Source organism: Grampus griseus, assembly GCF_964374135.1.
Source record: "Grampus griseus genome assembly, chromosome: 2".
Taxonomy (NCBI): domain Eukaryota; kingdom Metazoa; phylum Chordata; class Mammalia; order Artiodactyla; family Delphinidae; genus Grampus; species Grampus griseus.
In genome coordinates, this window is record NC_139018.1 from 135,450,202 (window position 1) to 135,462,596 (window position 12,395).

Sequence of the window (12,395 nt, forward strand, 5' to 3'; positions counted from 1 at the left end):
TTTATGTGTGAGTATGAGTTGCATAAACATAATTTTATACAATTTGTTTCACTACTCCCTGGAGCTTCGTATCCTGCTTTTTTTCTCTTAACCCACCAGAAGCATTTCCCCAAGGCATATTTGTACAAAACACGCTAATCGGGCTTCCCTGGTGGCACAGTGGTTTAGAGTCCGCCTGCCGACACAGGGGACACGGGTTCATGCCCCGGTCTGGGAAGATCCTACATGCCGCTGAGCCTGCGCATCCGGAGCCTGTGCTCCTTAAAAGGAGAGGCCACAACAGTGAGAGGCCCGCGTACCGCAAAAAAAAAACAAAAAAAAAAAAACCCAAAAAGAAACATGCTAATTAACAGCTGCATATTATTATGTTATGTGCCATAATTTATTTAATCTTTCCAGTGGTTCTTTCTCTGCTTTTTTGCTTTTTAAATGATGCAGCCAAGAGCATCCTCATACTTTTTTTTGCAGGGCTCTGATTATTTCCTCATCATATCATCCGCTCTCTAGAAAGGTTATACAGCGTTCATCCCTGTCAGTACAAGAGTATCCATTCTCATCATACTTTCACCAACACTGGGAATTATTTTTTAATTGACATTTTGTTGATAAGTTCAAGTGGTTATTTCTTTATTTTTGCATTCTTCTGATTTCAAATAAGGTTGAATCATTTTTAATATGTTATATAATTGGCCATTTGTATTTCTTCTTTTGTAAATTGCTGGTTTATGTTCTGTGCCTGTTTTTCTACTAGAATATTCGTTATTTTGTTGATCTACGAGAGCCTTTTTTAAATTAAAGGTTTCTTTTGCCTTGTTCTGTTCACTGTTTCCTTTGCCTTTTTATTATACATTTTTACACAGTAAAAGTTGAAATTGTGTGTGTGTGTGTGTGGTTTCATCCATTGTTTCTGTCTCTGAAAAGCCTTCCCTATTTCAAGATCAGAAAACATTCTCACATTTTCTTACAGCTCTTTTACAGTTCTTTTCTACATTTAACATTTCAATCCATTTGAATGTTTTTTCTGTGGATCCCAGCTTAGTTTTTTCCAATGATTTAGCCAGTTTTTTCGGAACAATTCACTGAATATTCTTTCCTTCTCCATTGACTAGAAATGCTCTTTGTATCATATACTAATGCTGCGGTTTGCTTCTGGGCTTTCTGTTTTGTTACATTGGTGTGTTTGCCATTTTTGTGCCAGTGATTTTAAATAATTGGAGCTTCGTAATACCTTTCACTGTGTGCTGACTTCCCTCCTACATACACAGTTACTTCGTTTGATCTTGTTTTTCTTGGCTACTTGTACCGGCTTATCCTCTGTGGTGCTTTCAGTCTGAAAGTACTTGGTTCAAATGCAAGCCCCTTGCTGTGTGGTAGGGTGGGTTCTTGTCGGATGACACGCAGTGTGCTGGGGTCTGAGCCTCCGAGTCTGAGGTGATGGTCCTTTGATTCCTTTTGCAGCCGGTCATCCAGAGCGTCGTCCATCTCCACGAGCTCCTCAGCACTTTGCAGGTATGTGCCCTTCTCCTTTATCCCTTCACTTCCTTGTTTCGAGAGAATCAGTGACCAGGGTATTGTTGGCCTGGATCTTTGAGGTCTATAGTTTTCTTATGGGTAAATGGGGCCCTCAGACTAGAGAAGACTGGCTCTCATGATGAGAAAGGTTCCAGAATGCAGTGGTTAGAGTATCATCGACCCGCTAAGACTGGACTTGACGAGCACATGGTGGACTGCAGGTACCCTTGACAGCCATGCCCCAGAGCACATGGGGTGCTGACATGCACAGAGGACATGGTTTCAGTCTGGAAGGCCTGTGGTAGGATTGTAAGTTTCCATATTCCATGTCTCTGTGTGGTATTTGAGTAGGGTGACCCTCCCCACACAGCTTTCTGGGAATATCCTCAATTTCTAACCAGTCCAGTTCATACCTCCTCCCACTTCCCAAACACACACTCCCCACCCCATACAAAGCCGCTGCCCGCCAAATCCGAGTCCCCCACACCACTGACCTTGTGACTTGGTTGCCGCCCAGGGTTATGCTGGAGCATTTTCCCAGAGCAGCTTAGAAACCAGGGGAGGGCCGTAGTCTGGGGTGGCGTCCTCGTCTTCCAGGCGGAGGCTCATCGTCCCCCCTCGTGCGTCTCCCGCGCAGGGGGTGGTGCTGCAGCAGGACAGCTACATCGAGGACCAGAAGCTGCTGCTGACCGAGCGGGCGCTCACGCGGACGGCGTCGCGGCCCAGCTCCCTCATCGAGCAGGAGAAGCAGCGCAGCCTGGAGAAGCAGCGCCAGGACCTGGCCAACCTGCAGCGGCAGCAGGCGCAGCACCTGGAGGAGAAGCGGCGGCGCGAGCGCGAGTGGGAGGCCCGCGAGAGGGCGCTGCAGGAGCGCGAGGCGCGGCTGGCGCAGCGCGAGGACGAGCTCCGGCGCGGCCGCCAGGACCTGGAGCACGAGCTCGACGAGCTGCAGCAGAGGAAGGTCGCCTACCAGAGCGACCTGGAGCGCCTGCGCGCTGCCCAGAGGCAGCTCGAGCGCGAGCAGGAGCAGCTGAAGCGGGAGGCCGACCGGCTCAGCCAGAGGCCCGCCGACTGTGACATCGGCCAGGTACGGGGCGCTGGGGGGCCGGGTCACGACCCGCATAACCAAGAACCCTCTGAGCAGCGGAGGAAAGTAGACAGAGAATATAAAGGCTGCTTCTACAGATCTGTTTATGCACCACCAGGGGCAGGTGAGGAAGTGAGTCTTTTTCTCCTTTTTGCATCTCTCAGCATGATGGGTTGGGGTTTGGCCAGGGGAGTTAATGGATGCCTGGCACTTCCCTCAGCCCTCAGTCGCTTAGGCCGGAGTAGCCTCAGCATCTCTGAGGATGGCAGTCAGCCGTCCAGGATTTGGGGAGCATCCCCTCTGCCCTGTGCCACAGAAGAACTTAGAATGGTCCCCAGCTAAAGGAACTTGTAGCTGGATGGGGACAGCACACCGAGGACACAGGTCCCCCCGGAGCACAGTGCCTGGGGCTCACAGAGAGCAGTAACGCCTGAGTTCCTGAAAGAACCCACACGGTGGGGTCAGTGGGCGTCAGCTACAGGGAGGAGCCCATCCCGGCAAATGATGGAAAGCAGCCCCTCTTACGGAGAGAGGATATTCCTGCTCAGGGATGCTCAGACATCTGGGCTCTGCTTAATTCCTGATTTGTCTCGCTACTGTGGATGAAACCTTTCTTTTCCTGCAGCGACTACTTATATGGGAAGGCATCACATATGTGGGAAGCACGCTGACCCCCGAGTTTATTTCATTGGTGGTCTACGGTTATTCTGGAACGGGGCACCTGTGGCAGGTGGGAAGCTTGGGTGCACACAGATCCTCCTGTCTGCTGATACTCAGGTTGCCATTTGTTTGATCGATTGACCTTGGATCATGAAAGAAAAGGAAACTGACATCTTCCAGAGGGAGCAGTTTAGCTTCCTGCAGAGTTTTTCACGTCTGTGGGGGGAGTAGCCAGTGGCTCTATGTGCTTTTCGTGACACAAGGATGGCTTCCACAGGGAAGGCTGCAAGGCCCAGCGGGAGCACAGATTAGACTGATTATCTCTCTTTATCTTTGGTTTAACCTTTGGCTAGGATCTTGGTATAAGCATGTCTCCACCTGCCCTCTAACCTGAACAGACCTTTATAATCTCTTAGCCCTGAAATAATTATCTACACCCCCGTGTAAATCAGTCGTTGGATAAGCAGCTCTTCCTGCTTCTTCAGGGAATGGGAGTTCTAAGCTGCCTCTTCCAAGCTACTGTTAATTCTTTATGTTGCTGATAATAAAAATAGTAATGGCATCAGATGATATTTTTAGCACTTTCATAGATACTACCTGAGGGAGGGAGGAAATGGAACTGAGAAGATCATAATCTTTTTACCATTTCTCTGGAGTCCAAGGCAGTGGGTGCACACGGGGCTGAACCACTGACACAGCCGGTGACCTCAGGTAGTGTTCACTGAGTAGAGGCACTGGGGATGCTGCCGGCCTCCAAGTCAGACCCCTTCTCTTGACCATGTGCAGGTTTCACATCAGCACACCAAGCTGCTGAGGATCCCATCCTTCCTTCCGAATCCTGAGGAGACCCTCTTGCCACCGGCACCTTCCATAGCCAAATCGGGGTCATTGGACTCAGAACTCTCAGTGTCCCCAAAAAGGAACAGCATCTCTCGGACACACAAAGAAAAGGGGCCTTTTCACATACTGGGTTCTACCAGCCAGACAAACAGAGTACCAGAGGGTCAGAGCCAGACCCCAGTGTCCACGTCCACCCGCCTGTTTGGGTTAGCTAAGCCAAAGGAAAAGAAGGAGAAAAAGAAGAAGAACAAAGGAAGCCGTTCGCAGTCCGGTGGTGAGTTACACACACCAGGTCTCCCTCTGGCCGTGTAGTCCCTGGATCCTGAAGAGTGGGTGGCTTTAGCAGCATGGGAGTGGTTAAAAAGAGGTGGCTGCCATTCAGGTGTGTAAAAGCTGAACCATACACATCTCACCAAACCCACTTGCTCTGCCCGCAAAGGACTGTTGGAACTGACACTAAGAACACAGATTCAAAGAACATTTCAGAACCCACTCTGTGTGGCACGTGCACGAAGTAGAGAGTGCGGGCTCATTTCTCACACTTACTGTCCAGCTGAGGAGCTGAAACTCACCTCAGTGAAGCAGCTGCAGTCCTCCCTGCCTTTCTAGGCCTGGTCCAGTAATACTAATAACAGGTGCTTGGTGAGCATTTTCTGAGGGCTGCTTTAATCCTGCAGGTGACTGTGAGAGAGGTGTTGCTGACCCCCAGACACACTGGGAAGCTGAAGCTCGGGATTAACTGACCTACCTGCCGCCACAGGGCGTGCTATCAAATCACACTGCACAAGGTCTGAGTCCTTCTCATTAGGATTCCTCTCCCTTCTGTGTGGGAGGTTGAAGAGAAATCCCTATTTCCAGGCCTATTTACAAACAGCAAGCCTAGTGTTTCTGTAAAGTTTAAGGAGCTGTAGACACGGAGGACATCACTGACGACCTCATGCACTACGTCACCTGGAGGCCTGGCTGGCGGATGTCATTGCCCACCAGCCCGGCATCTGTTTGCATCCCAGAAGACTTGTGTTTGGGGAGGAAAGAACAGAATTTACCAGTGAAAAGAGCAGTTTTTCTGAAATTCTTTTTCCGCCTTGGTTTCCTTTTTTCCAGATGGCCCTGCATCTGAAGTACCCGCAGAGGGGGAGGAGATCTTCTGCTGACCCCGTTCCTCTCCGAGGCAGCCGCTCCTGTCCCGCCATGGTTATAGCCCCAACCCCTGCTGTCCTGTGCGCACATTCTCCTACACTGATGCCCGTGTCCTGTGGCGCCCAGCCCTCCCGCACTGCCCAGGTCCTGGACCAGAAGAACAACTGGTCTTGGGGGTCAGGGTGGGGAAGGAGGCACAGGATTGGCAACCCAACGCCTCTCGGATTGGGGCCAGCCCTGCTGGGTGGTGGATGTTACACCAAGAGTAGTGGCCCCAGAAGTCCAGGCGATGGTTTTGGACATGTCAGGAATTCCTAGAGACTAAAAGAGCGTTTCCAAATGCGGTCTGAAGCCCTTACTGCCTTTTATTTTGGGGAACAGAACCAAAAATCAAACAGCAGATAGGTTGGACTTCATCTGAACACATACAGTAGCCCATCGGCACATACATGTGGACTGCGCCGGAACTGTGCACGGTCTATACCAGATGCCTGCTGGGCTCAGCTCAAGCCCCGCACGAGGGGCACTGCCCGCCACCGCTCAGGGAGCGCGCACTCAGAGCCTCACCCACTAGCCCTCCCAGGCTGTCTCCCTGTAAACTCACCCCATGCACGCCTCACCCCTTTTCGCGTGTATTTCTCATTTCACTTCAGAAGGGACGACGACATTTGTGAGAACCGATGAGAGAAGGCTTGATGTCTTTAAAAAGCAGATGATCTTGAAACACCTTGATTTTGGTGTTTCAGTCACTTTAAAAAGAAAAAATGTATCTAATTTTATCAAGTCTAAAAGAAATCATATATTGGCTTTCCAAGATGTGTGCCCACATGTTCTGGGCACAGACGAAGTAGAGAGGCCTCCTCACTATCACCCCTGCGGCGTGACACTTTTTGGTTGTCACTAGCCACTCAGCAGTGGCCACAGCCTCCTGGCAGTACTCCTGAGACCTCGAGGTGCCCCCCCAGGGAAGCTGCTCCTGCCTGGCAGTCGCCGTGGGAGAGGGTGGCCCCATCCGCGCTCCTCCCGCGCAGAGACCGCCTGCTTCTCCTGCTGCCAGGGGGTGCCCACCCTGTACTAGACAACTGGCCGAAAAGCAGGTTCAGGTGGGTGTGTTAGGCCCATATGAAGCGGTTCCCACCAGTACAGACTGAGAGAAGAGCTGGCCAGAAGGTGTGGCTTGGAAAGGTCTCCTATCAGGAGGCCTGGCAGAATTTGATTTCTTTCAAAAGTTTTAGAAACGAAAGGCCTGTTGGTTATTGTACTCTGCCCCTTGAAGAATCCACAGATGCTGCCTGTTTGTTCATTTCCTTCTCTCTTTTTCTTGTCCCACTGTGTTTTGATCTGTATTCCTTGAGGCTTGTCGCCAGCGGGGAGGTGCAGGATGTTTCTCCCTGAGGCCCCTGCACCTGCCACACTTGTTAACCCCCCAGGAGGGGAAACCCTGGAAAATTCTGTGCTTTAAATGTGGTCTTTGATTCCTGCCTTTTGCCCCTCAGGAGCATGGGTCTTTGAACATAATTTTTAGAAACAAACAAAAAAAATCTGTAACTTGGTGCTTGTTGATGAATTGCAAGCTGGCCTTGCAGATGGAGATATTTATCTTTCAGTTTATTTGAAAGAGGTCTGGTTTAAAACTTTTAGCTTAGATTTGTTTTATTTATTTGTGTGTTGTGTGCATGTGTGCATGTGTGTGTATGTGTTTTAAGGGTGAACACACCAGCCCAACGGTTTCAACTGTCCAGTCAAGCAGCCGGTGCTGCTTCCTTACTCCCCCGTGTCTGTCAAAGTGCCTCGAAGGCCCAAAGGAAAATTAAGGTTGGGGGAGGGGTCCATTTCCTTCCCTCCTGCCACCCTCACCTCATACTTTGATCAAGGGGTGTCTTCTTCCTTGCTTGAGAGTTAAGGAACTTGCCACCCATGGGCTACATTTGCCTAGTTTTGTCATGGAGATTTCTTACCCTTCAGAAACACACCTTGAGCAGAACCAGCTGATTTTCTATTGAACCTTAATGTACTACCCCCCCACCCCCCCCACCCCCACAGAGACCCTAAACAGCAAAAGGTTAGGTTGCTTCCTGCTGCCAGTCCGTACAGCTTGAGTAAGGCCAGCCTGTCATGCCTTTCTCAGATCCACGGGGAGCTCAGCCGTCTGTCCCTGTCACTGGCTCAGGTTCACCTCTGTGGGTCCCAGTCCCAGAGCTCTGCTGGAAAGGGGTGGGGCTGATGAATGAGGACCTGCATCCTCCTTCCTCTGTCCGTGTAGGCCGGGCCTCCCTGCCTCTGGGCTTGAAACCAGTGCTCAGTGCTGATGGCATTTGCCCTAACGCAGGCTCTTCACAAGAAGCACCCTGGATGCTGAGTTTCTGTATAGAGCTGCACAGGTGGCTTTCAGCTTACTCCCAACTAGTCGTGAAGTTTCGGTTGTCTTGATTATTCGGTGGTAGTTGTTTTAAAATGGTGATTTCCCCTTCACCTGTACCCCACTAACTTAAAATACTTTGGTCAGCTTGTGGTTGGACAAGTTTAGAATCAGAATCAGAAGGCATCTCCCCCAGAAGAGTGTGCGGTGCAGAGAGAGAACCACTTACCCGGACCCGTGCTTTTCCATGCCTTCGTCCTGTCTCTCTCCCCCTTTGATAAGGAACTCGGGGATTTTGTTGTTGCGCTTGGGGAACCACCTGGGATTGTTGCTGCTCCTGCTTTTGCTGATGGCCTTGAGGTCTCCTCTGACCTTGAGGCCTGTCCTGGTTACTGAGGTGTCCTTCATGTGAGAAGGGGCTGTCTCCCGGGACAGCTCAGACTCAGTTCTCCACAGTGTCCCCACGCTAGGGGCTGTGCTTCTCTAAGCTCCGCAAATCAGATGGCTGGCCTTCCTTGTGTTTAGGTTTTGGGGGACAGATGGAAACACCATCCAGAGTTCCAGAATCTCGTGAGTTGCCTGGAAGGAGGCTGCATCTTCTCTCAAAACTTCCATCATCTCAGTGGTCGTCATCCCAGTCGGGTGGCATGTGCACTTTAAACGCTCCCTACAGTCAGCTTCACTCTCGAGACAATCAACTATGCTAACTGTTTTCTTTGAAAATGGAGAAGGTTAAAAACATGCAGATTGCCATAATTCAGCCTTTGCCAACATTCCATCCTCTACCCCCCTGAGAGCTGTCTGTGGGGAAGAAATCCTTATCAAGACTTTTTTTTTGGGGAAAGGTACGAATCTTACCTGTTTTCCTCTCATGTCTCAGGGTAATACCACTAAAAGTTGTTCCTTTGCTCATATTCTCCCTTATTTGTTATCTTCCCAAGCCCCTAGTATTAGCAGTAGTGAGCACACATTTTTAAGATCCTTGGGCTTTGTCGTACCTTTATTTGGAGAGTGGGTGTTAGTGTATAGGGTTTATAACTAGGCCCCACCTAAAATAAAGGTAGCACCATAACCTTAGGGGCCAGAACTCCATCCCGAAGGTACCGTTCACAGAAGCGCTTTATATTTCATCCATTGGTCACAAAGTTCTTTTTCCATAGCCGGTTCTTTCTCCCCAAGGATTTGGTATCGGCCTTGGAGCTGCAGTTGTTGATACAGCGTTGATGGGGGGGCCAGTTGTGCCCAGAGGACAGCTAAGCCCAGGGACTGGGGTGGGAGCACATTGAGAGAGACGGTCCTGGTGAGTGGGCTTCAGCAGCCATGAAGAGGGTGGCTTGCAGGGGCCCCCAGACACTGCCAAGGGGTGTGGACACACTTGGAATGTGGAAGCCCAGAAAGAACGCTTCCAATTCCACGGCGGCAGTGGATGAGGGATGTGTGTCTTGCCTTCCTGCAGCGGGACAGTGTGGCACACACACCTGTGGTCCTGGGGTCACGGCCCCACCTGGCGCTGTTGCTCCGATGGACCCTCGGAGACAAGGAAAGGGGCAAAGAGATTGTTTTGGTTCGGTTCTTCATTTTCTTTCTTTCTTTCCGTGTAGCGTAACATTCCTAGTTAACCGGAACTTTGGGATCTACTGCCTGCTGGCCAGGTTTTAAAGTGAAAAGTCTTTTAGTGCTGCCATAAGAGGGAAAAAAACAAAGGCTTCTTTCCATGTACCAATCGGATTTCATTTGTCAAAAGCTCGACAGGCCTTGAGTGAGTTCTCCATCTTGTTAAGGTTTAAAGACAGGCAGACCCAGCTGGCTAAAGTCTCTCCTGCCGCACACGGTGACAGCCTGCTCCAGACACCCAGGCTGAGCCCAGTCTCTGCTCACCCCAGTGTTCACCCTGCTTGAATGCCTCTGCCTTTTGTGACCACCTGCCAGGATGAGCAGCTCCAGAGCACTGACAGGGGCCTGCCCGGTCGGCTGGCCCACGGTCGCGGTTTAGCCTGAGGTTTCTGGCGTGTTGCCCCGCCGGGCGCGCAGGGGACACCAGGACACGCAGGAGGGTGATTACCATGCACCTTATACCTCTGCTCTCGTTTGTTGTCCTCAAATGCTAAATGAACGTTTCTGTGCTGAATCCTATTAGATAAAAAGAGGTTAAAACCCAGATGCTGTATATTAATTTGTAATTATGTATAAAGTGAAGCAGTTTTAAACTGTAAGGATTTTTTCAGTGTGTTTTCTGGAATTCTGCCACAACGTACTGCCTTTGTATTTTATTTATCTTCCTTTCTGGTTAGCGGCTTCCGACCCTTGTAAAGTTCCCCTCCACCCTTTCAAAAAAAATAAATAATAAATGTCCTTTAAGTCCCGATGGTGACTGTGTGGGTTTCCTGAAGTGAAGGCTTCCTGGATACTCTGGGTTCCTGGTGAAGGGGCACCCCCTACCCAGCTCTAAGGGACCCTCCTCCCCAGTGAAACCTTATTTCTGTACCTTGGGGAACAGGACTCAGGAGGACAGCCCTGGAGCACAGAGCAGCTCCCGGGGAACTCAGGTCCCCTGGAGCTGGACCCTAACCCGGGGGCACCAAGAGTCAGAACCATTTCCAGTCAAATCAGCGTGGTAAGAAACGTCCTTGCTATAGATTCTACTACATAAAAAAGATGAATGTCAGTTTGCCTTTCTTTGCCAACTTTTTTCACCTCATCCCACCCCCAAACAAGGGAGCTGCCAAAAACTAATTCAGAAAGAAGAATCCCATTTGCATGTAGCTCCACAAGGATTTACTGGGTCTGATCCTCTGAGAAATTGCTGGAATGCACACGGTAGGAGCTGTTGCCGCTGCTGCCTGCGGGCACCTGTGCCGCCCTTCCTGAATCGCTGGCTGCCTCCCCGGAGTCCAGGACTGCTGTCCCTATGAGAGGCCCCTCGGTCCAGCCGGCTGCGTGGTGTAATGCGAAGAACGTGGGCAGAGCTGCCTCAGTTCCCAGCTCTGCGCTCCCAAGAGCTCCTTGTCCCTCCCCAAGCGACAACCAAAAAGAGGAAAGTCCTGCCGGGTTGCCAAGCGCTTTGCCTTGCTCAGTGAACTCGGAAGTGCCCAGATTTCTAAGGAGTCTTGCAGCCCTGGTGGCAATAGATGCCTCCCCAGAAGCCAGCAAACACTGGTCCCTTCTCTCTGCCGTCTGCCCTCGGCTGTCCCGGCAGCTGCAGCATGCCCACGCCCCCAGCGGGGCTGGGAGAGTGGTTCCCACGGCCTCCCTCCTCCGCCGCTCTGCTCCCATCGTGCTTGGGTCTGAGCCAGGGACGGGCTCCATGTGGCAGGCAGGCCAAAAGAGGGAGGAGGTGTCATCCTTTGTTCCAGAAGAAGAGCAGAGGCACAAAGCCCGCAGGGCTCCACAAGGACCGGCCATCCATGCAGCGGGGCGTGGGGTGTCTGCCTGCTCCTGAGGGAGAAGTGCCCCAGATAAAAGGGGCCACTCCTGTCTGAGGACCTCCCACCTGAAGGGAGACCAGGTTGTGGCAGCCATGTGCCCAGGAAGGGAGTCCTGCTAACCAACGCAGCAGGACGGAAACGTGAGTCACAAATGCCGGGAAGAGGTGTTGGGATGCTGGAAAGTCCAGAAAAGAGCTTGCAGGGCAGGGAGGAAATACAGCGCACAGGTTCTGTTACTTCCTAGGAAGTGGGAACAAAATAGATCGGTGGTGAGCTGTGCTGCAGAGCACAGGAATAAGATCAGGAACCTCCTTCCAGCACCGCATCCCTGGTTCAGCCCGCAAGGGCCTCGCCCACCACAGCTCCTGCTCTGGGATTCTTGGGAGGTTTCTTTTCCCTTAACTTTACCCCCATTCCTTCAGGGCCTCAGGTCACCGCCGGAAGGTTGCCCGGAGGTGGTGGAGCAATCCAGGTGGACATGATGCCACCCCCATCAGGGTCCCAAGAGGAGTCCGACGTGGAAAAGGAGGCAGAACTTGGTACACCCCAGACTTGGGCAGAACTTGGTGCACCCCACCGGCCTCCCCCATACACCCCCTCCCAAGTCCTTTGGTGTCCAAGTTACAGCCAGGGCGTCCTCAGGCCCCTCTGGCCTCTTTCTTTCACATGGTAATCACTCACACAGCTGTAAATAGTCCCACTGAAGTTTGGGCTGCTCTTCCCCCCAGGCGCCTTGGTGAGACTTTCTTCCTGGGAAACGGTATCTGGACCCTTGGGATGGAGGTGGGAGGAGAGGGGGACCCAGGAGGGCCTCTGAGGGGATTGGCTGGCGGGGCTCAGGGGCCGTGAGGGGAGTGAGCTCCTTACGCCAGCTGAGAACCGGGCCTGCTTTTCTCCTCCTCCCTTGTCAGCACATCCCTTGAGGGCCCTGAACTTCCCACCCCACCCCCAGCAGCTTTGGGGTTGAAGCTGGGCCGTTGCCTGGACAACCCCAGTTCCCAGCCTTGCCTGGTCTCTGCATCCAAAGGACAAAGGAGCGGGACGCTGGTCACCTGAAACAATGCTCCCTCCACCCGCAGGAGGAGCTGGGGACCGGCCCCGGCTGGGCTCCCGCTCCGTGGAGGGGGCAGTGGACAAAGGCTGGGGGGCCATGGGGTGAGTGAAAGGACGGGCGCAGACTTCGGATCAGAGTCTGGGCTCAACGTCCAGTCCAGCCATCTAATGGCCAAGTGACCTTGGACAAGTTATTGGACCTGTCTATCCCTGTTTTCCTCTTTCATTCGGGAACCAGGCTATCTAGCTTGCAGATTAGCTGTGACAATTCGGTGAGATGCTGAATGTTGGTCCCCAGCACATGATTCTTGATTCCTGA

At 51.9% G+C, this 12,395-nt stretch overlaps 1 protein-coding gene across 8 annotated transcripts in view; it reads left to right on the plus strand.

Annotated features, from left to right (window-relative positions):
• AKAP13 (A-kinase anchoring protein 13) overlaps nt 1-9,955 on the plus strand; it is a gene marked incomplete at its 5' end in the record, with an annotated part of 342,651 nt that extends 332,696 nt beyond the window's left edge. For all 8 annotated transcript variants that reach the window (XM_082649215.1, XM_082649216.1, XM_082649217.1 and 5 more), the window contains 4 exons: nt 1,459-1,509; nt 2,150-2,599; nt 4,046-4,373; nt 5,204-9,955. In XM_082649215.1, coding sequence (XP_082505341.1) covers nt 1,459-1,509; nt 2,150-2,599; nt 4,046-4,373; nt 5,204-5,253 — 879 coding nt within the window. In that variant the 3' untranslated portion in view covers nt 5,254-9,955. The remainder of the gene's footprint in view (nt 1-1,458; nt 1,510-2,149; nt 2,600-4,045; nt 4,374-5,203) is intronic.
• Between the last annotated feature and the right edge of the window lie 2,440 nt (nt 9,956-12,395).